General features: G+C 54.8%; 1 protein-coding gene across 4 annotated transcripts in view; it reads left to right on the top strand.

Annotated features, from left to right (window-relative positions):
* ENG (endoglin) overlaps nucleotides 1-20,940 on the top strand; it is a 31,224-nt gene that overhangs the window by 7,504 nt on the left and 2,780 nt on the right. Inside the window, exons 2-12 of one of the 4 annotated variants that reach the window (XM_026514023.4) lie at nucleotides 624-766; nucleotides 10,052-10,192; nucleotides 12,774-12,936; nucleotides 13,587-13,752; nucleotides 14,026-14,152; nucleotides 14,571-14,745; nucleotides 14,974-15,116; nucleotides 18,346-18,483; nucleotides 18,715-18,753; nucleotides 19,274-19,390; nucleotides 19,691-19,942. In XM_026514023.4, coding sequence (XP_026369808.1) covers nucleotides 624-766; nucleotides 10,052-10,192; nucleotides 12,774-12,936; nucleotides 13,587-13,752; nucleotides 14,026-14,152; nucleotides 14,571-14,745; nucleotides 14,974-15,116; nucleotides 18,346-18,483; nucleotides 18,715-18,753; nucleotides 19,274-19,390; nucleotides 19,691-19,942 — 1,604 coding nt within the window. Of the gene's footprint in view, nucleotides 1-623; nucleotides 767-10,051; nucleotides 10,193-12,773; nucleotides 12,937-13,586; nucleotides 13,753-14,025; nucleotides 14,153-14,570; nucleotides 14,746-14,970; nucleotides 15,117-18,345; nucleotides 18,484-18,714; nucleotides 18,754-19,273; nucleotides 19,391-19,690; nucleotides 19,943-20,940 lie in introns of all 4 variants that reach the window. The other 3 variants (XM_026514022.4, XM_048223112.2, XM_026514025.4) reach the window with 3 other exon arrangements.

Raw genomic sequence — 20,940 nt, 5'->3', positions numbered from 1 at the left:
CCACAGCCGCCCTCTGAACCCGGGCCGCCCTTCTGGCTTGCTCCCTCCCTTGGGGCCAGGAGACTCTCAACCCTCCTTGGCCCCATTCCTTCCAGCCTCCTCGAGACGCAGGAGGGGAAGTTTTCCTCTCCCGGTCTTAGCTGTCGTCTCCCTTCGGAGTGAACCAGCCCAGAGGCTTGGGTGTGGGCACCCGCGAGCCCAGCCCCACAGCTAGGGTTGCCGGACGTAGCAAATAAAAATATAGGATGCCCAGTTAAATTTGAGTGTCAGATAAACAGTGAAAAAAATTTCGGTATAAATACGTCCCATGCAATAGTCAGGATATACTTATACTTTTAAAAATTCATCATTTTTTAAATTTATTCAAATTTAACCAGGTATCCTGCATTTATTCTGTCAACCCTACTCTTAGTCGCACTGCGACCTCAGGCAAGAAGCTTTTCCTTCCTGAGCCTTAGTTTCTCCATCTGTGGAATGGATATAATGATATCCACCTTGTACAGTCGCTAAGGGGATGCAGAAGGCCCTGAGCCAGTGCCAAGCGCTAGGCATTCCAAGCATGGGTGTGACTGTCCCCACCTGACTCTCACCTGGTGCTCTCTCCGGCTGTGCTTCCCCAACAGGTCTTGCAGAAACAGTCCATTGTGACCTACAGCCTGTGGACGCCGAGGTGACATACATTACAAGTCAGGTTTCTGAGGGCTGCGTGGCTCAGGTCCCCAATGCCACCGTTGAAGTTCACATTCTCTTCCTGGAATCCTCAAGGGTGAGTGCCTGGTGGCAGGGCTGGGGTCAGGGTCCCAGAGAAAGGCCCAGGGCCGATGGGATGAGGGGAGCCTTCCCTGCGGCTGGCTGGGAGCAGCCGGCCACGTTTTCACCAGGACCCCCGACAGGAGGGAGATGTGGGCATCTCACAGGGCCAGTAAGGGATGGCATTTCTGGGGCCAGTGTCCCGGAGGTCTTCTGGATGTCACAAGTCCGAGGTGGGAAGGGCTGGGTGTGGCCAGGGGCTGGAGAAAAGCCAGGTGGGCAGTGGAACGGACCAGACGAGCTCTCACCTACAGTGATGGGGAGCTTGCTGCTTCTCTGCTGACTGGGCTCCCCTCTGAGCTTGGGTTTTGAGCAAATGCTTCCCCCCGTTGAGCCCAAATCTCCCTCCCTGCAGTGTCCCCCACTGAACATCAGTGACCTGGCCAGGCAACCCATAGAGATTGGAAGCCACTGATGCCACCTTGGAGACCACTGTCCCTACAGAGGTCCAGCATTAGCCTAAGGGCCTCCTAATGATAATAACACACATAGGGAGTGCTTGCTATGTGCTAGGTTCTGGGCGAGGCTCGCGATGTGCTAGGTCCGGCTAGAGGCCTACTGAGAGCCAGGAATGTCTTCCATGTACGAAGCCTCCCCAGGGCCTATCTGCGAGAGTCTGGTATGACCCCCACTTTTCAAAGGAGGAAACTGAGGCAGGCCTGGACTGGTGAAGCTACACGCCCAAGGCCAGAGTCCGCACTAGATTCTGGGAGACCTCCAGCTCGGCTGTCCCCTGGCTCGCCAGCAGGTCTGTGTTCAGGCAGCATCTGGCCTGCTTGGGCTGGTGGCCACAGCGGGCTGTGTGGCCTTAGGTCCTGAAAGCGATTTAGTGGTGTCAGCTCAGTAAACTTGTGGCCAGGCTGCTCCTGAAACTGTTGAGTTGCCCCGCGTTTGTGTGGTGATAAGACGGTGCCCAGACCACCAATATCGGGGGGGGCCTGCTCCCCACCGCCCTGCCTGCCGCCAGGACTGTGGGCCTCGATAATCCCCAAACTGAGATAGTGCCAGACACACGTTAAATGGTTTCCAAAGCCATTGTAATTTTTTTCAAGTTTCGTAATGATATGGAACATGAGATTGCCCTCCTTAAGTTCATTTTGCTTGTTCTGATGACCACGTCTCTGGGTGACTGGGATCCCCCCCACACCCTAATCACTCAGCAATGGGCCAGAGTCCGAGAAAAGCCCCCTGCCAAGTGCCCAGGTCGGGGGGAAACAGATGTGTAGACAGCCAGCCAGGATCTGGGTGATGGGTGCTCTCTTGGAGAGCACAGGGCAAGGGTTCTGTGGCTGCTGTGGGATTAGACAGGGCTTCCTGGAGGAAACACCACCACGAGGATGGCCAGGAGTGAAGGAGGTGGTAGAGAAGAGCTGAGGACAGAGTGAACCACAGGCAGGTGAGTGGACCGTGGTCAGGGTCAACATGTGGTTCACCGTGGCCGGAGCTTATAGTTCACCTTGGGGCAGGGCTGGGGAGATGAAATGCCCTGTCACCATTTTACGGAGTTTGGTCTTTCTCCTGCAGACAGAGTCACTGGAGGGTTTTTAGGGTCATGGTAGGATGCTAGTGTGACTCGTGTCATCCTAGAACTCATGACAACAGACACCCCCCCCCCCCCCCGTCGCTCTCTGCCTCTTCTGGAGCATCTGGTTCTTAATCCAAGAAGCCCCAGGCCTGCCAGGCACATCTGTTTGTGGGGGTGGTAGAGAGAGCTGGGGTTCAGGAGACTGGGGTTCCAGCCTTGGCTACATCACAGACCGGCCCCTCATAGAGTGCCTGGCACACAAAGGGGGCTCCTTCCCCTCACTCTTCCACACACACACATGTCTTGAGCTCAGGGACTCGGCGAAGAATCACAGAGTAGCAGAATCTGGCCCAGGGCCTGGCAGATAGCAAATAAGCGTGTGCTGAATGCCCCGCTCGGCGGCCTTGATACAGCAGGTTCCGAACTCGGGTTCCGGAGCCCGACGGTCTGCAGACTGAACTCTGCCTTCCCACCTTACAGCCGTAGGACCTTGGGCCACCCCTCTAGGCCTTGGCTTTCCACGGGAAATGTGGGGACGATAACAGTACCTCCCTCACGGGGGCTTTGCAAGGATCCAGTGGGGGTAGAGCACGCAAATACTGAGGGCGGGCCTGCCCCGACTGACTGCTCAGGCTGCAGTAGCTCTGTTTGTTTTCGGTCTGTGTTATTACCCGTGTATCCATATGTATATTATGATAACAACATCTTGTCGTTATTACATGTTATTATCTTTGGCCTCCGGGTCTCACCTGTGAATACCCTCCTCTTGCTGGACATGCTCTAGTTTCCAGAACATCTTCACATCAGCCCACTAATTCGATCCCCAAGGTTATTGCTACCAGGTAGCGGAGGCAGGGGCTGTGAATCTCTTTTCAGAGGGGGCAATCGAGATCCAGCCCGATGGAGCTGGGCCTGCCCACCAGGAGCTCCTGGTCTCCCTGCCCCAAGGGCCCATGATCCTCCCAGACCCTACGCTGTGACAGGGAAGGCACCTTCCTCTCCAGGCAGCCCCCAGGAATCGGGGCCACAGCCTGACAGTCCCCCACCCCCACCAACAGTCCTTGCCAGGTGCCTGCTCGGTGCCCAGCCTGTGTTGGGCACTGACGGGGCAGAGAGAGCGCAGACCCGACCTCTGCCCTTGAGCTGCTTCCAAGCAGAGGTGGGCATCCGCAGCCCCGCTCCTGAGCGAGGGGATTGGCAATGGGGGGCACGCAGGGCTGTGGAGGGAAAGGGGCATTAGTGAAAGGCTCTCGGTGTCTAGGCAGACAGAGAGGGGGCTGAAGGGCATTCCGGGCAGAGGGCACCGCACACGCAAAGGCCTGGGGCCAGAAACCTGAGCTGGCAGCGTGCGTGGGTGGCAGCTGTCTCAGCAACCAGCCCCAGCCCTCCCGAGGTACGGCCACCGTCTTCAAACCCTGGCACACAGAAACGGCTTTCCCGGCCACCCTGCGTAGACTACGAATCCTCAGATTTCCTGTGGGGGGGCGGATGAGCTGCGGCAGCCAAGAGGCTCGGGGAAGAGAGGTCCATGGCAGACAGACGAGGGGGCCTTTGGGCAGGGGCTCTATCTCGCTGGGTCCCCGAAGGGCAGGCCGGAGCCTGGATTCCGGGAGGGGGCCCAGGGTCACATCCTGACCCGCGGAGACAGGAAACCGGCCTGGTGTCTCAGCGATTCCCGTCAGACCGACTGCACGGATCTGCTGTCGTCCTCACAAACCCCAGAGCTGGGGCAGCCGCTGATTCACCCTACTTCTGGTCAAACCCCGGGGAGCTGAGGATACCCCACCCACCCCCAAGCAGAGGGAAGCTGCCAGGCTCTGGCACTGACTCATTCCTGACCAGAGGGGCAGGCAAGGCTGCTCAGGCAGAGAGGGCGAGCGGGAGGGGGCCCGGGGATCCCCCAGACCGTCCTAGGAGACTGTGAAGGGCCGTGGAGGGCAGTGTTGCTCTCAGAGCTGGGCAGTGGGGGCCCCTGTTCAGGCCCTACAATTAATGGCCCTTCTCTGGGCCTCTTCCAGTTGCACCCCCCCACCCCAGGATAGGGTATCTGCAGGGCCAGAGGGACATGCCCACCCGGAGCCTGCCCCCGTCCCCCGAGTCCATGCCCTGGGTCCCTGGACTCCAGAATTCCCTGCCCCTGTGTGCGGAGCCTCCTCCCAGGGCCGCGTGGGGCTCTTTCTCGTCCCATCCTCTAGAGGGGGCACTGCATGGCTGGTGGGCGAGGTGGCTCTGTGTAAGGGGGCGGGCATGGCGGAGCTTGGGCATTTGGGCTGGGTTGCCCATATCCGTAGTCATGAAGAGAAGGAGGTGAAAAGAAAAGGCAGCTGGGAGCCGGGGGCTGCCATTTGTATTCTTATCCCAGGCCTTGCAGATATGAGGGGCAGGTTTGGGGGAAGGGCACGACGGATGGGGGGCCCAGCAGGGCTCTCTCACGGCTGTGTCCCCCAGGGTCCAGCTCGGGTCAGTCTGAAGTCACTCTCGGGCGGTTGGGTAGATGGATGGGTAATGGAAGGAAGGAGAACTGTGCATGCACGCGAGCGTTTGCTGAGTGACCCTCCCCGCGGGGTAGTGGCGGCACTCGCTGTTCGTCTCTGGTTGTTGCTGAGGGGTCTTAGCTTGTTCTCTTCCAAGCCCCTGGATAGACTTGCGCCTACTTCTGTGCCCCTTCACGAGCACCCAAGCCCCAGCCTGGACCCAGCACTGACCTCTCAGATTGGGAGAACACAGGCCGACCATGTGCTGCCCCCAGAAAGCAGCACGTCTCTCCTGGGAGGTTCTGGAAGCCCACTCGGTGTCCATCTGGCTAGAGACCATGACTCTGGGATGCCAAACACGGAGACCCCAGGAGGCAGGATAAAATCCAGGGACCACACGATACTAGAACATCGCTGAGCCCAACTCCTCAGACACAGATGGGGAGACTGAGGCCCAGCGAGGGGATGCCATAGTGAGGTGTGGCTTCAACATGTTCCAGCTCTAGCTGACTGCTGCCGACCTTCAACGCCAACCTCCCCAGCCCCCAGACCATGGCACTCCTCTGGGTGAGGGGGCGAGGGGGGACACACAGGTCGTGAGAGCCAGTCTGCTGTGTGTTTAGCTGGACAGCGGACACCCCACCTTGCAGGCAGCATCTCCGTGAGTCCTCGCAAGTCTGTGAAGTGGGCCTATTGCTCAGCCGATTTTCCAGACCAGGAAACTGAGGCCCAGAGAGGAATAGTGACTGCCCAGGGTTGCAGGTTAATGACTGAGCCCACATTTGAATTCAGGTCAGTCTGGCTTTGACCCCTTGCCCCTGCCGTCCTGCCAGTATGTATCATCTGAGTCTGCTGGGGTGGACGGAGGGATGGCTGGCTCCAATCTGGCCGGCTCCAGTCTGGACCTAGGAGGGTGGGGGCTGCAGGCAGCCCCAAGGCTCCACTCCTAGAAGAATTGCTGGAAGCAACTTTCTATAAGTGGCTACTACTGTTCAGGGCCTCCTCACCGAAATCCCCCCTTCCCGCCACCAACCGCTGGGCCAACAATGGCATCTGTGGGACACTGGCACAAAAATAGAAACTCAGTCTCCCGCCCACCCACTCAGGGAAGGGGCGGGGGTAGGCCTGAGTTGGCCCAGGTCAGAGCTGGGAGTGAGGGGCCGGCCAGCCTGCCTACCTCGGCTGGGCTCCCAGAATTCCCAGGATGCCTTTTGGAAGACTGGGAGCTTGGGGGGGGGGGGTGGGCAAGGCAGACCCCTTGCTTTGCCTCTGGGCTCTGGGCTGGGGTGGGGGGCGGGGGGAAGGGGGAAGTCAATGTGCGTATGAGTGACTGTGATGATGAGTCAGGGCCATGGGATGGAAATGTTTGCTGTGGAAACCCTACTGGAGTTTTCTGGTAACCAACCGGCCTCAGCTAGGTCCGGGAGCTCAGAGACCCCCGGGGGGCCAGGCTTTCCCGCCTCCCTGAGCTTGCACGCTGCTCGCTTGCTGTGTGCCCCTGCCCCACGGTTGCCCCTCTTTGGGCCTCAGCCCCCACCTCCTTTCCAGCCGCCAACTCTACCAGGAGGGACACGGTGACAACTGAGTGGTGGGTGAAGAGCTGAGTGTCATGACAAATGTCCCCGCAAAGTTCCAGCGTCATGACCCGATGCTGACTTCCGCTTCTCTTTTTTAACTTCCTTTATCTAGAGCCCCACCTGGTATCTGTTCCCAACCCTGTCCTCCCAAGTGGGGAGACTGAGGTACAGAGGAACAGGGACAGTACCCAGCGGCAGCAAGAATAGATGTTCACAGGGCTCTTTCCGGCCAGCTCCGTGGCTGCGCCCCTCGCTGCCTGTGGATGCCCACCCAGGGCAGAGAATGGACCTCATCCACTGCGGCCCGCAGCCTCCAAACCCCCGGGGCCCATCTCTTCACTGCGAATGGGGCCCCAGAGGTCACTCCCCTGGGTGAGGACAGACAGATGGGGCTGGACAGTGATGAACTGTAGGGTGGTCTGGAAGAACAGCAGGGTTGAGAGGGAGGACACGGTCCAGGAGAGCTGCCCAGAGGTCTAGGGGCAGTGGGCTCCACTCTGGCACCTGACTTTGCCCCCCACAGATCCCTTGGTGGCTTCCCTCCCTGAGCCTCAATTGCGGCACCTGTAAAATGGGAGGATACCTGAGTCTGCTTCAGTGAAAACCCACGTAACACGCTCAGTACAGGGTCAGGCGGGGATTAGGCTGAACCATGTGAAATTACTGATATTCAGTTGTTTTTTTCCGACAACTTCATCCAGATAACATTTGCCCATTTAGAGGGTACAATTGAATGGTTTTTAGTAGATACACAGGGTTGTGCAATCACATCCGACTGTTCAAGCTAATAGTACACACGCTATCAGGGTAAGGAGGCGGGGGCAGGTCCATTCTCAGAGATTCTCAAAGATTCTCATTCTCGAGGATTCTGGCAGGTCGGCTGTCCCGGGCCTTTCCCAACACCACCGAGGTGGGTCTCGCTTTGCTCGGGTTAATTTCAAGTAGTCTGCCAAGTATACTTCAATTTTTAAATAAATTAATGAATTAAATAAAAATTTCAGATAATCATAATTCTGGAACAAAACGTCAGTTCTGACATTTAGCTTTGTATTTCATATATTACCGAAATATATTAAATACAGCATTTAATTTTTGAAGTATTTAGAATGCATAAATATTGATTTTTTTAAAAGGTTTATTTATTCAAGTAGCCTCTACACCCAACATGGGACTCGAACTCACAGCCCTGAGATCAAGAGTTGCACATTCCTCTGGCTGAGCAGCCAGATACCCCTAGAATACATAAATATTTTAAAAAATTGATTTAAATAGATATTTTGAAAACCAAGAGGTTATAAACCCATTAGAAAACTCTAATAAAAAATGTGAACTTATAGGGGCACCTGGGTGGCTCAGTCGTTAAGCGTCTGCCTTCGGCTCAGGTCATGATCCCAGGTTCCTGGGATCGAGCCCCGTATCGAGCTCCTTTCTCAGCGGGAAGCCTGCTTCTCCCTCTCCCACTCCCCCTGCCTGTGTTCCCTCTCTCGCTGTGTCTCTCTCTGTGTCAAATAAATAAAATCTTAAAAAAAAATGTGAACTTATAAAACATACATTTGGAGCATTTATCATCCTTCTACAAATTCACATAAAAATAGAGATCCGAAGATTGGCAATGCCAGTGGTCACTAAAATGAAGAAGTTACTTGTAAAACGTTGAAAATGAAATCAATTATTCCCTCTTTTGTTTTAAAGAGCAAAGTTACAAACAAAGAGTGACTATGGTGTCATTATTGACTAACGGAAATATTTCTGGGCAGATTTTTCCAGTGGCTGAAACATGCTCTCTGGCTCTGTGACATCAGCTGGGGAAATGGCCAGGAGATAATTGCAAGGGAGATCTAAAACTTTCCACTGATGTCTTCATCTTGAAATACTGCTCTCCTCTCTGATAAGTATGAGGAGGCTTGGGGGGTCGGGTTTTATCTCGGTTGTAGAGGCTGCCAGCCTCAGAGAGCGGCTGGGGCTCATTGCTCGGTGGAATGTTTCCATTCATCTTTGTCCTCGCGAGTCCGTGGCGGGGCTCCTGAGGCCTATCCCTGCCTGTTCACTGGCTCAGAAAGTCTTTGAGCGGGGGCGCCTGGGTGGCACAGCGGTTAAGCGTCTGCCTTCGGCTCAGGGCGTGATCCCGGCGTTATGGGATCGAGCCCCCGCTATGAGCCTGCTTCTTCCTCTCCCACTCCCCCTGCTTGTGTTCCTCTCTTGCTGGCTGTCTCTATCTCTGTCGAATAAACAAATAAAATCTTTAAAAAAAAGAAAGAAAGAAAGAAAGTCTTTGAGCAGAGCTGAGGTTCGATCGTTCTTTCTTCTTTTTTTTTTTTTTTAAAGATTTATTTATTTATTGGGGCTCCTGGGTGGCTCCGTTGGTTAAGTGTCCTCTCTCTGCCTCTCAAATAAATAAATAAAATCTTTTAAAAAATTATTTATTTGAGGGGCGCCTGGGTGGCACAACGGTTAGGCGTCTGCCTTCGGCTCGGCGTGATCCTGGCATTGTGGGATCGAGCCCCACATCAGGCTCCTCCACTATGAGCCTGCTTCTTCCTCTCCCACTCCCCCTGCTTGTGTTCCCTCTCTCGCTGGCTGTCTCTATCTCTGTCGAATAAATAAATAAAATCTTTAAAAAAAAAATTATTTATTTGAGAGACAGCACGGCGGGAGGGTCAGAGGGAGAGGGAGAGAGACTCCCAAGCAGACTCCATGCTGAGCACAGAGCCCGACTCAGGGCTCGATGTCATGACCCTGACAGCGCGACCCGAGCCGAAGCCAAGACTTGGACACTTACTTAACCGGCGCCCCTGAAGTGGTTCTTTCAACAGAAGCTTTGCCTTGGGGGTTCGCTGTGTCCTTTTCCTTCTTGGGAATAAGGAGGTGTAGAAAAATGTGGTGGGGCCATGTGGTTAGAGCATGCATACCTGCTGTGTGATCCTGGGCAAACAACTTCACCTCTCTGTGCATTTCCCCGTCTGTTAAGTGAGAATAATGGTGCCTACCTCTTAAGGTTGTTACGAGGATTAAGTGAGTCCATAGGTAAAGCACTCGGAACAGTCCTGGCACTACGTAGGGGTTAGGGATTGTTATTACCGTGCATGTGGATATGACTGTTGTTAGGGAGGCGTTCTAAATGCATACACCATGGTAAACGAACACTTTTCATGCTGTAGGTGCCTCTCGGGATGTGATGATTTCAAGTTCACGGTCTTGTATCAAAATGATGGTATTATATCAACAGAAATATGGGCGTTTCGGTACTTTAGGAAGGCAAACAGGAATGCGGGAAACCGGGAAGGGCTGATGCCTCGACACTGCTGCCTAGGAACAGTGAAAGGGCACAGGGTACCATCCAAGTCACACAGGTGCTCACAGGCCTGGTATACAGCAGGCGCCCCACAGAAACCGCAAACTTTGATCTGCTGGATAAAGTTCAGGCTTATCGCAACTTTTTAAAATCTCTTTGGGTTTGATGAGACCAATCGCCTTCATCCATTCAGCCAATATTTTGTGAGCATCTCCCGACGGCCGGGCCCAGTGCTGGGCCCTGGGAGGCAGGGGCAGCCCAGCGGGGCAGGGAGAGTGGAGGGGAGGCTGCTGAGGAGGGAGTCTTTACGACTGATCCTGGTGCAGGCCTGACTGGTCTGTGTGTGTGTGTCTTTCTCCTGTCCCCACCCCAGGAGCTGTCAGAGCTGGAGCTAACTCTCCAGAAGGCCCAGCAAAACGGCACCCGGCCCCGAGAGGTGCTTCTGGTCCTCGGTGCAAACAAGAACATGCTTTTACGGTTGCAGGCCCCAGGAATCGCACTCAACCTGGCCTTCGTGAGTGTTAACCTCCCGCCCTGGGCTGAGGCTCTGGCCATGCGAGGCCCCTGCTCTGTGTCTCTGGGGGCCAGGCTCTCCTGCCCCGGCAGCCCTGCTTCTCTTTTTCACTCTGACATTATTCACCCTGCCTGGTGAATCCCATGGGGCCCTGCTGAGAGAGCCCAGGAGGCAGCAGGGTCTGGGGTGAAGAGTCCAAACCCAGGTGTGGGAGCCAGGTTGATGGGCAACCCTGGCCAAGTCCAGTCGTCTTGCACAGCCGGCCTTCCCACCTGCCGGGTGGCAGACCTGCATCCAGGGACTTCCCATAAGGTAATCTCGTCACTGTCTCTAGAAAAAGTTACACGACAGGTTTGAAAATATTTAAGTACAAAGGAAAAGGAAACCTAACCATGGTTTAGTAGTAGTGATGGTAACGAAATGGGATTGGGAGAGACATTTATTTATTTGCTCTTTACGCTTTGTTGAATTTGCAAGCTTTGCTCTAGGGAACATGGCCTACATTGGAGAAAAAAATATTTTGCAAAAATTCCAGTTTTAAGTGTCAGGCACGTCCACCAGAGAGAGGAGGTCAATGGGCTGGGAGCCACAGCAAGGGGGGGTCAGGGCTGGAGGAGGTGGGGTGGCCTGTGGGCACTGACTCCCCCACTGGAAGGCCCTGGGAGGTGGTCCCCAGATGGGAGCAGCTGCTGTTTACAGCCAGAGAAAGCAAAGGGCAGGGATGGGGGCGGACAGCAAAGCTAACAAGGGGGAGAGAAACACAAAGAAAAAGGGAACTAGGAAGAGCCAGCCTGTTGTGGGAGAGACAGACGGACAGATACTCAGATGAGAGAGGAGGAGGAGGAGGAGGAGGAGGAGGAGGAGGAGGAGGAGGGCTGGGAACCGAAGACAGACCCAGATCCAGGGCTGCCTGGGAGTCAGGCCCAGAGAAGGAGATGTTGGGGGTGGGGCGAGGAATCCAGGCTCACAGCAGGCACAGCAGAGACAGACAGACAGAGCCAGTGTGAAAGCCCAGGGAGCCACGGAAGCCAAGCAGGAGGGCAGAACTGGACCAGCCCCATGTGGTACTTCCCTCTGTTCCCAGGGGGGGTAAACCGAGGCCCCATGGAGAGCCAGGGCTTACCGGGTCCCCTCCCACTTAACTCTCCCCCCTTCTCGCCTTCCCTTTCCCCTTCCGGTTCCTGGGCCCTGAAGGCAGGGATCTGAGCCCTGGCGGGCCCTGGGTGACGCAGGGAACATGAAACGCACCCACAGGGCAGGAAGGTCGCAGCAGCTGCTGGCTGGGTCTGGGCCACGCCTTCCTCCCAGGAGCTAAGAATACTCAGGGATGGGGGTGGGGCACTGTAGGAGCTGTGTGTGTTTGTGGGGGGGGGGTACTACAGCTACCTGAAGAGGGGGCAGGGACTCCACCAGAGGGGCCACAGTTGGGTTTGGAACTTGGGCCTCTGTGTCTGACCCAGCACCGGGTGACTGACAAATGCCTTGCCTTTAATCCCTCTTACACCCCCATTTTACAGATGATGACATCCCCCAAGAGTCAGACTGTGTAAAGGTCCCTAACCTCCTCCTGCTCTAAAGCACTGCCCCAGCCCTTCCACCCTGGGGGCTGAGTTCCTCACCCAGGTGCTCATCACTTTGCCCCCTTGTTTAAATCCTGCTCCATTCTAGGTGGACCATTCTATGGTATCTTGCCTACTGCCACTGCCGGGGGCAGTCCCCCTTAGTATCTAGCCTGAAGCCCTTATGCTGCTGTTGCTTCAGAGCAATGACCCTGGCTTTGAAGATGGAATGCAAAGGAACTCTGAGTCAGGGGCCCCAACAACTTCCTCTGACTCCTTAGACTTCCACAGAACACCTCTTCCAGGAAGTCTTCCCTGTTTCCTTCCCCAGGGTCTCTCCTTGAGGCCTGGGCAGTAGAGCTGGTGAGGTGCTAGATCCCCCCACATTCCCATCCCTGTCCATCCAGAGACCTGTCTCGTTCCCTTGCTTCTATTAAATAACATCCTCCGTCTTCTGTTGTTTCAAGTGACTTGATGTGCAAGTAGTTTCTGGATGGTAAGATCCCCCAGGACAGGGACAATCCCCATTAGTCTTTCATTCATGCATTTATTCATCTGTTTCTTCTTTCTGTCCTTCCTCCCTTCCCTTGTGCAGGGAGCACCTGCTGTGTGCTAGGTATGTGGGTAAAGCTGACACAGCAGGAAAGTCAAGTATTTCTCAGTGCCTACTATGTGTCCAGCACCATGCGGGGATGGGCAGGGCAGACCCATGATGTCACAAGTGTGGGTTGTATGAGTAAGACTGTGGAGGGGTGGGGAGGTGATGTTTGGACAGTAGGATGAAGAAGGATGTGTCTCCGTCTGGCAGCAGGTGTGGAAGGGCGATGAGACAGATCTGGCTCTGGGTGGGAGGCTAATGAGGGGGCTCTGGACTTCAGATCCATCAGCCTCAGCATTCTCAGCCCTGCCTCCTCCACTCTGCCAACCAGCTGCCTCCCCAGATTACCTCCCAACCTCCTGAATGGGACAGAGGGGGCTCGGGGCCCAGGAGCAGCACCCTGAGCCTCCCTGTGTCTTCCCAGAACCCCAAACTGATCTTCCAAGGGCACCCAGGAGTCAACACCACGCAGCTGCCACCCTTCACCACCAAGAAGCAGTTCCTCGACTGGGCAGAAACGAAGGGCCCCATTGCATCTATCGCTGAGCTGAATGACCCTCAAAGCATCCTCCTCCGTCTGGACCAAGGTCAGCCTCCCCCACAGCCTCTCTGGACTCAGGACTCAGCTCTGAAGAAATGTGAATTCCTCAGGCCCATTTCTCAGATGTGGACACTAAGCCTCCACAATGGGATGTGATTTGCCGCAGGTCACATGTAACAAATGAGTGCTCTCTCGGGACAGTAATTTTTGGCCTAGAAAGCAGCACTTTTATTTATTGTGCACCTACTATACGCTCAGTCCTATGTTAGGCATTTGGAGATTCTGTGCAGACAGACCCAGATCCTGCCATCCTGGAGCCAACACTGGCGAGGAGATGGCAGTAAATATGTACACAGATGAATAAATTCCCTAATTTCCAGCCATGGTAAATGCTGGAAAAGAGGAAAGTGAGGTGATGTGCTGGTGGTCACAGGGCTGCACCCCTAACATGCACTATGGGTTCATGCCTTTACTAACCCTGTGTCCACAGCTGAGGAAACAGGCCAGGGGGCTTGCCCCCAGTCCCTTGGCAGTAAGTGGTGGAGGGGAGATTTGAATTCAGGTCCTCCCGGGCATCCCACTTCTTTGCTGCTCCATCCTGCCCAACCCTCCCCCCCTTTACTGTGGGTGAGGCCGAGCCTCTGTATTAGTGCCAGGCTTTTCAGGGAGGGAACTGAGGTGCGCTTGTCCCCACAGCCCCGAGGGCACCGTCCTCCTGCAATCTGGAACCCCTCAAGGACATGGGCCACACTCTCGAATGGAGCCCGCTCACCCCCGCCTCTGTCCGGGGCTGCCGTTTGGAAGGGGTGCCTGGCCACAAGGAAGCGCACATCGTGAGGGTCCTGCCAGGCACCGAGGCCGGGTAAGGGTGCCCGCCCCGCCCCCACCAAGCCCCGCCCCCACCAAGCCCCGCCCATCCCTGGCGAGGTTAGAGCGTCTTTGCCACCACCTTAGCCCTGGGACCCTCCCCTGTGGGCCAAGCCCCGCCCACCTCCACGCCCCTCCCGCCGGCCTGCAGTGACAGGTGAAAGAAGTCGGCGGCCGCCCACCCGACCCGTCCCGACCCGTCTCCATCAGGCCCCGCCCAACCCCGCATTCCCGCGCTGCGTTGACGCCGGGGTCTGTCTCCCCGCAGGCCCCGCACGGTGACCGTGAAGGTGGAGCTGCGTTGTGCTTCGGGGGATCCCGACGCTGTGCTTATCCTGCAAGGTCCACCCTATGTGTCCTGGCTCATCGACGCCAACCACAACATGCAGATCTGGGTGAGTCTTGCTCCGCGACCCAGACAGCCCTGCTGCGCAGGCCTCACCGAGGCTCCCCAGAGAGAAAACGCAAACTCCCTGCATGAGCACCCTGGCCCTGAGTCTTGACACATGCACCCCCTTCCTCTGTGCACCAGCTATTCTGCCTTCAGACCTTCACCCAGATGGTACCTCTTCCACGAAGCCTTCCATGATCCCCTGGAAAGGCCCCTACCCCAGCCTACAGGGTCAGGGAAGATTCCTGAAGAAGGGAGCCCCAAGCTGATCTGAAGGACAAACGGGAGCCAGTAGATGAGGGGAGGTGGCCCAGGGGTAGGAGACTGTAGGAGCAAAGGAGAGAGTGGCCCTGAGGCCTGGCATAACCCTGCCGGGCTGCGTGCCCCCTGACTGTGTCTGTGGCTTCCTGCTCTGTCGTTAGACCACTGGTGAATACTCCTTCAAGATCTTTCCGGAGAAGAACATCCGTGGCTTTGTGCTCCCGGATACACCCCAAGGCCTGCTGGGGGAGGCCCGGAGACTCAACGCCAGCATGGTAGCATCCTTCGTGGAGCTCCCTCTGGCCAGTGTCGTCTCGCTGCAGGCCCACAGCTGCGGTGAGCACCCTCTTCCCTTCCCTTGCCCCCTCCTGGGACCAGTGGCCAGGGCGCGGTGCAGCACCACCGAGCCACTGTGTGAGCCCGGCGCTTGCATCGGCCGGCGGGAGCCCCATCTTCCCCATCCACAGGCCGGGTCAGTGAAAGTAGCTAGTTATGGAAGCACTTGGTGCCCGGTGCCCGGGGAGTGCTCAGTGACTTGCCTGCCGGCTTCTGCTGCCCTAGCAGGTCGTGGGCTGCAGACCTCTCCCCCACCCGTCCGGACCACCCCTCCCAAGGAGAGCTGCAACCAGGAGCTGCTCCTGTCCCTGATCCAGCCCAAGTGCTCGGAAGACGTCATGACTGTGGTGCTCAAGAAAGATCTCATCTCAGTAAGCGAACCCCTGGGGACCTGGGGAGCTGGTCCTTCCTTTAGGCCAAGAGTCTTGGGATCCTGACCCAGGCAGAGAGACAAATCCCATCCCTCTGCAAGCCTCAGTGTTTCCACCTGTGAAATGGGCTTGATAATGGACCTGCCATGCAGGAAGGGTTAAATGAGGTCTGACACAGTAAGTGCTCAGTAAACGGGTACTAGTCATCGTTCGTTAATCCTAAATGCAGGCTGAGCCGGGCGGGCCCTTAACACAGGATCCTTACGGTATGATCTCCGCCTGATGAGGAGCAAGGGTACTGACTATAAGAATAACCTGGGATTTTTTTAAATGTGAAAAATTAGGAAAGAAAATCTCAACCTTCCTGGCCAAAGACCATGGCTACCAGCATTCTAGTGGGTTTCTTTCTGGAATGTGTTCTCTGTATTTCGTATATGGTGTTATCTCCAGTGCACTTGTCTGTCTCCTGCTATATTCACTTACTGTATTTTTAGAACTTTGACATATGTACTTAATGGCACTTTAATAAGCACAAATTATTCCATCATATTGGCATACGCCATAATTAACTCCTCCCTTGTTAGACATTTAGGCTGCTTCCAATCGTGCAACAGTAGGAAGACGCAGAAAATATCACCATGCATTCTTTATATAGGATTGTTTTCTTAGGCTAGATTTCCACATGAGCGAGATTGCTGGGTCAGAATGCATGAATATGCTGTAAGTTTCGATACATGTTGCCAACCCACTTTCCAAAAGATGATTCCAACTTTCCCTGCTGATTTAGGAGAGCATTTTGACGCTCTCTCTCCAGACTATTATTTTTGTTTAAAAAAAAAAAAAAACACCTTTGCCGGGGTGCCTGGCTGGCTCAGTGGGTGCAGCATGCGACTCTTGGTCTTGGATCATGAGTTCAAGCCCCACGTTGGGCGCAGAGCTTGCTTAAAAAATAAAAAATAATAATAGAATTTTAAAAATTAAAAAAAACCTTTGCCAACATGAGAGATGGGACATGGAGCTCCGTTCTTGTTTCAACTTATAATTCTTTGATTAGTAGTGAGGGTAGGCATGACTCCATGTGACTTATAATCACCTAAGCTCAGTGCTCTTCTTGATGACTTTTATAAGCATTTTATAGAAAGAAAAACATTGCAGGCCCTTTGTGCACCATTATTCGAAATAATTTCTCTTTGTTATATCTCTAAATTTTGGCCAAAGTGATTTTTGTGTTTGGGGACATTTTATTTTATTTTATTTTATTTTATTTTAATTTTATTTTATTTTATTAGATTTTATTTATTTATTGGACAGAGATAGAGACAGCCAGCGAGAGAGGGAACACAAGCAGGGGGAGTGGGAGAGGAAGAAGCAGGCTCATAGCGGAGGAGCCTGATGTGGGGCTCAATCCCAGAACGCCGGGATCACGCCCTGAGCCGAAGGCAGACGCCCAACCGCTGTGCCACCCAGGCGCCCCTGGGGACATTTTAAAAACATTGGGCCAGCCTTGCTGCCCATCTCCCCCTGTGTGATTTCTTCTGTTCTGAGGCAGGAAATCTCGGCCAGAGCCTTGACAAATCACCCATCATCTCAGGGATCTTTAGAATAATGCTTAAATCTGTAGTTAGGCACACGTGGAAGTTTTGGGGGGTGTGGGGTACAGGGGCAACATGAAGTGCCACCTGTCTGCTACCCGTCTCTTCTCACCCTCTACCTCCCTCCGGCCCAGCAGGTGCCAGGAGGTGAAGGAGATAGTGCGGGGCCCCACTGGCTGGTATGACTGCTGCCCAGGCCAAATACACACACACACACACACACACACACACACACACACAATCTGCCCATTTTCTCTGAGTACAGCATCCATATAGAAGAGAATACAAAGAAAAGGGTAGGAACAGAATTACCCCAACATGGAACATTCTGCCCGCTCACTGACTTAAGAAATGTGGTCAGTGTGCAGAGCTGGGATTCCAGGCCTATGTGTCACTGGGGCTTCACCCAGAGTCATTTTTATTTGGTGGGCCGTTATCTCCTCAGGTGGCTCCGGGCACCTGAGGGGCGGTAGCCATCAGGGGTGGCATTCTGGAGGAGACATGAGTTAGCTGGGTTCAAGTGGGAACTCCAACAGCTCGCTCAACTCGAAGACGCCAAGATTCTTTGACTCTGTGATCCCAAGAGCGTGACTGAAAAATTCTAAGACTGATTTTTCTAAGACCGGAGGTGGCAAACTGTGGCCCTCTGCCTGTTTTGTAAATCAAGTTTTATTAGCATACGGCCACACCCATTCATTTACATACATTCTAGAGCTGCTTTCAGGCTACAATGGCAAAGTTGGGTGATTACAATAGAGACCACATAGCCCACAAAACCTAACAGATTTACCATCCGGCCCTTTATCCGAAAAATTTGCCAACTCCGGATCTAAGAGTCTAGGGTTCTTTTTTTGTTTTTTAAATTGTATTTATTTGAGAGAGAGAGAGACCAAGAGAGCAGGGTGAGGGGCAGACAGAGAAGCTGACTCTTCGCCGAGCAAGGAGCCCGATGCAGGGCTCCATCCCAGGACTCCAGGATCATGACCTGAGCCAAAGGCAGACACCTAACCAACTGAGCCACCCAGGTGCCCCAGAGTCTAGGGTTCTGAGACTGGATTCTGCTGGTGGGATCTCCATGCCCCTGGGGCTGTGGGCAATGATTATATGTAGAACTCAAATGAATGTGTTTTTTTTTTAAAGATTTTATTTATTTGACAGAGAGAGACAGCCAGCGAGAGAGGGGACACAAGCAGGGGGAGTGGGAGAGGAAGAAGCAGGCTTCCCACCAAGCAGGGAGCCCGATGCAGGGGCTCGATCCCAGAACGCCGGGATCACGCCCTGAGCTGAAGGCAGACGCCTAACGACTGCGCCACCCAGGCGCCCCATCAAATGAATGTTTTTAAATACATCTGCGTTTATTCCAATTATATACATTGGGAGGAAAGTAGCAAACCAAGCTGTCCCAGGTGGTACTGCTTAGGACCAGGCTAAGGACAAAAGTGAGCGTGGTTCAGGAAAAGCATTAAGTCTTAACTGGCGTAGTCTGGTAAGATCTAACACAAGTGAAGAGGGGAGGAGAGCAATGGCTGTGACTCGGGAGCCATGAGCTCTGTCAGTCCTGGTGCTGGGGTGGAGGGACAGGCCGCAGAGAGCCCCACACGTCCTGACGGTGCCCCTCCCCTCCGACCCTGGCCCAGACTCTGAAGTGCACCATCACGAGCCTGACGTTCTCGGACCCCCGCTGTCACGCCGAGGACAGAGACGACCAGCTGGTCCTGCGCAGCGCCTACTCCAGCTGTGGCATGAAAGTGACCGAAAATGTGGTCAGGAATGAGGTAAGAGCAAGGGCGGGCAGGAAAGGTGTCAGCCAGCTTAGCTGGTGCCTCCTGACCTTCCAGGCCGGGCGGGGGGCCTTTGGGAGAGGGGGTGCGGTGCTCAGTTGGAAGACAAGCTTATTAGCCCTCGGTTAAGCCTCAGTCTCCCCATCCATAAAATGGGTGTGTTGGGTGGGATCCCCTCTGGGGTACTTTCTGGCTCTGACCTGCTCCTTGGCTCTTTTCCTGCAGGTGGTCGTCAACCTCTTGTCAAGCTCATCACCGCAGTGGGTGAGATGGAGGGTTACCATGCTAACCCATCTGGTTCAGGGTCCTGGCGCCCCTTCCTGGCCTGGGAGGGGAGTAGGCCTCAGGAAACTCAGGCCCCGATTCTGGCAGTCCATGTTAGCTTCAGGGTGCCTCAGTCTTCCCTTCTGTACAACGGGAGCAGCACTGTTTCGGGTTACATTCTTGGCCTCTCAAGTCAGAAAGTTCTAGTACGTACTAGCTGTGTGGCCTTGTGCCAATCAATTAAGCCTTCTGGACCTAAAGGTCATATCTGTAAACAGGGGCCTACGAAAGGATCTCCCCCATGGGGGCGCTTCTGAGCAGTCACTGATATGACACATGGGGAAGCATTCGCCCAGGCCTGGAGCAGAGCAAGGTCTTGATAAAGATTAGCTTTGTTTGTTTTGTTTAAAGGGGGGGTCAGGCAGCAACTCGGGACCCTGGCTCGTGCTCCCACCCCCGCCCCCCTTACCTTCCTAGCCGGGAACCTCCCAGACTGACCAAGCCCCCCTGTCTCCCACAGAAGAAGGTGCACTGCATCAACATGGACAGCCTCTCCCTCCAGCTGGGCCTGTTCCTCAGCCCGCACTTCCTCCAGGCCTCCAACACCATCGAGCTGGGCCAGCAGGGCTTTGTGCAGGTACTGGACTGGACCACGTAGGCCTGCCCGCTCTTGGGGTTCTCAGAGCCTTTCTTGGCACCATGAGTAGAGGGAAGGTGTGCACTGAACTCCCCAGAGGAAAGAGAGAGCCAGCAGCATGTGTGGCGGAGGGGAGGGACAGCCCAGGGACACTGGGTGGAATGTCCCCTCCTTCTCATTTGCTCTGGGTGCACCCAAGACTGTCCTTCCACCGCCAGGGGGAGCCCCAGAATGAGTCTAGCTTATTTCACAAGGGTGGTGTCAGGTAACTGACCATGTCACTCTTACCTACCCACGTAGGTGAGCATGTCCCCACCAATCCCGGAGCTCGTGCTCCAGCTGGACAGCTGCCACCTGGATTTGGGACCCGATGTGGACACTGTGGAACTCATCCAGAGCCAGACCGCCAAGGGCAGCTGTGTGAGCCTGCTGTCCCCAGGCCCCGCTGGTGACGTGCGCTTCAGCTTCCTCCTCCGTGGCTACATGGTGCCCACGCCCACGCCCGGCACCCTCAGCTGCACCGTAGCCCTGCGTTCGCGGAGTCTGTCCCCGGTGAGTGGGGCCCCAGCTTCAAGGGTGCCTTCGGGTCTCGGGTTTCCAGGAAGGGAAGTGACAGCCCATAATGGGGGACCAGCTGGTAAGGGGCAGAACCATAGACTGGTGTGCGGCTTCTGGTTACCAAGGCTACTCCTTCTGCCACCGACAGCCTGCTGGTGGCTTTGCTGTGCCCTGGACATTAGTAGGATTTGCAGCTACGTCCATCCACCCTTCCTTCCAGTACCCAGCCTTCCTTGCTTCCATCCATCCTCCCATCCCTCCTTCATTCCTTTTTCTTCCATCCACCCATCCTTCCACTATCTATCCATCCTTCCTTCCAACCACTTATCCATCCACCATCCATCCACCCATCTATTCTTCCGTCCATCCGTCCGTCCTTCCACCCATTCATCTGTCCACCGTCCATCCATTCATCCACCACCCATCTATCCACCCTTCCATCCACTCATCATTCCACCCATTCATCCTTTGCATCATCCATCCTTCCATCCTTCATTTCTTCCATCAATCCATCCTTCTACTGTCTATCCATCCTTCCTTCCAACCACTTACCCTTCCACCATCCATCCATCTGTCCACCATCCATCCATCCATCCACTCATCATCCCACCATCCATTCATCCTTTGTATCCATCTATCCATCCTTCCTTTTCTTCCATCCTTCATGCATTTCTTCCATCCATCTTCCATCTGTGTCCTTCCATTCTTCCTTCCACCCACCCCTCCATCCTTTCTTCCTTCCAATCATTCATCCTTCCACCATCCTTCCATCCTTCATGCCTTTCTTCCGTCCTTCCATCCATCCCCCTTCCATCTATCCATCCTCCCATCTGTTTATCCTTCCATCCATCCTTCCCCCTTCCATCCATCCTTCCTTCCATCCTGCCTTCTACCATCCCACCCAGTCCTCCATCCATGGTCCCTCTTTCCCACCCAGTCATCCATTCATTAGTTGATACTTCTTACCATCCCACCCAGTCATTCAGCCATAG

The sequence above is a fragment of the Ursus arctos genome, unplaced genomic scaffold (genome assembly GCF_023065955.2).
Source record: "Ursus arctos isolate Adak ecotype North America unplaced genomic scaffold, UrsArc2.0 scaffold_18, whole genome shotgun sequence".
Classification (NCBI taxonomy): domain Eukaryota; kingdom Metazoa; phylum Chordata; class Mammalia; order Carnivora; family Ursidae; genus Ursus; species Ursus arctos.
This window is presented reverse-complemented; position numbering and strand designations above follow the sequence as displayed.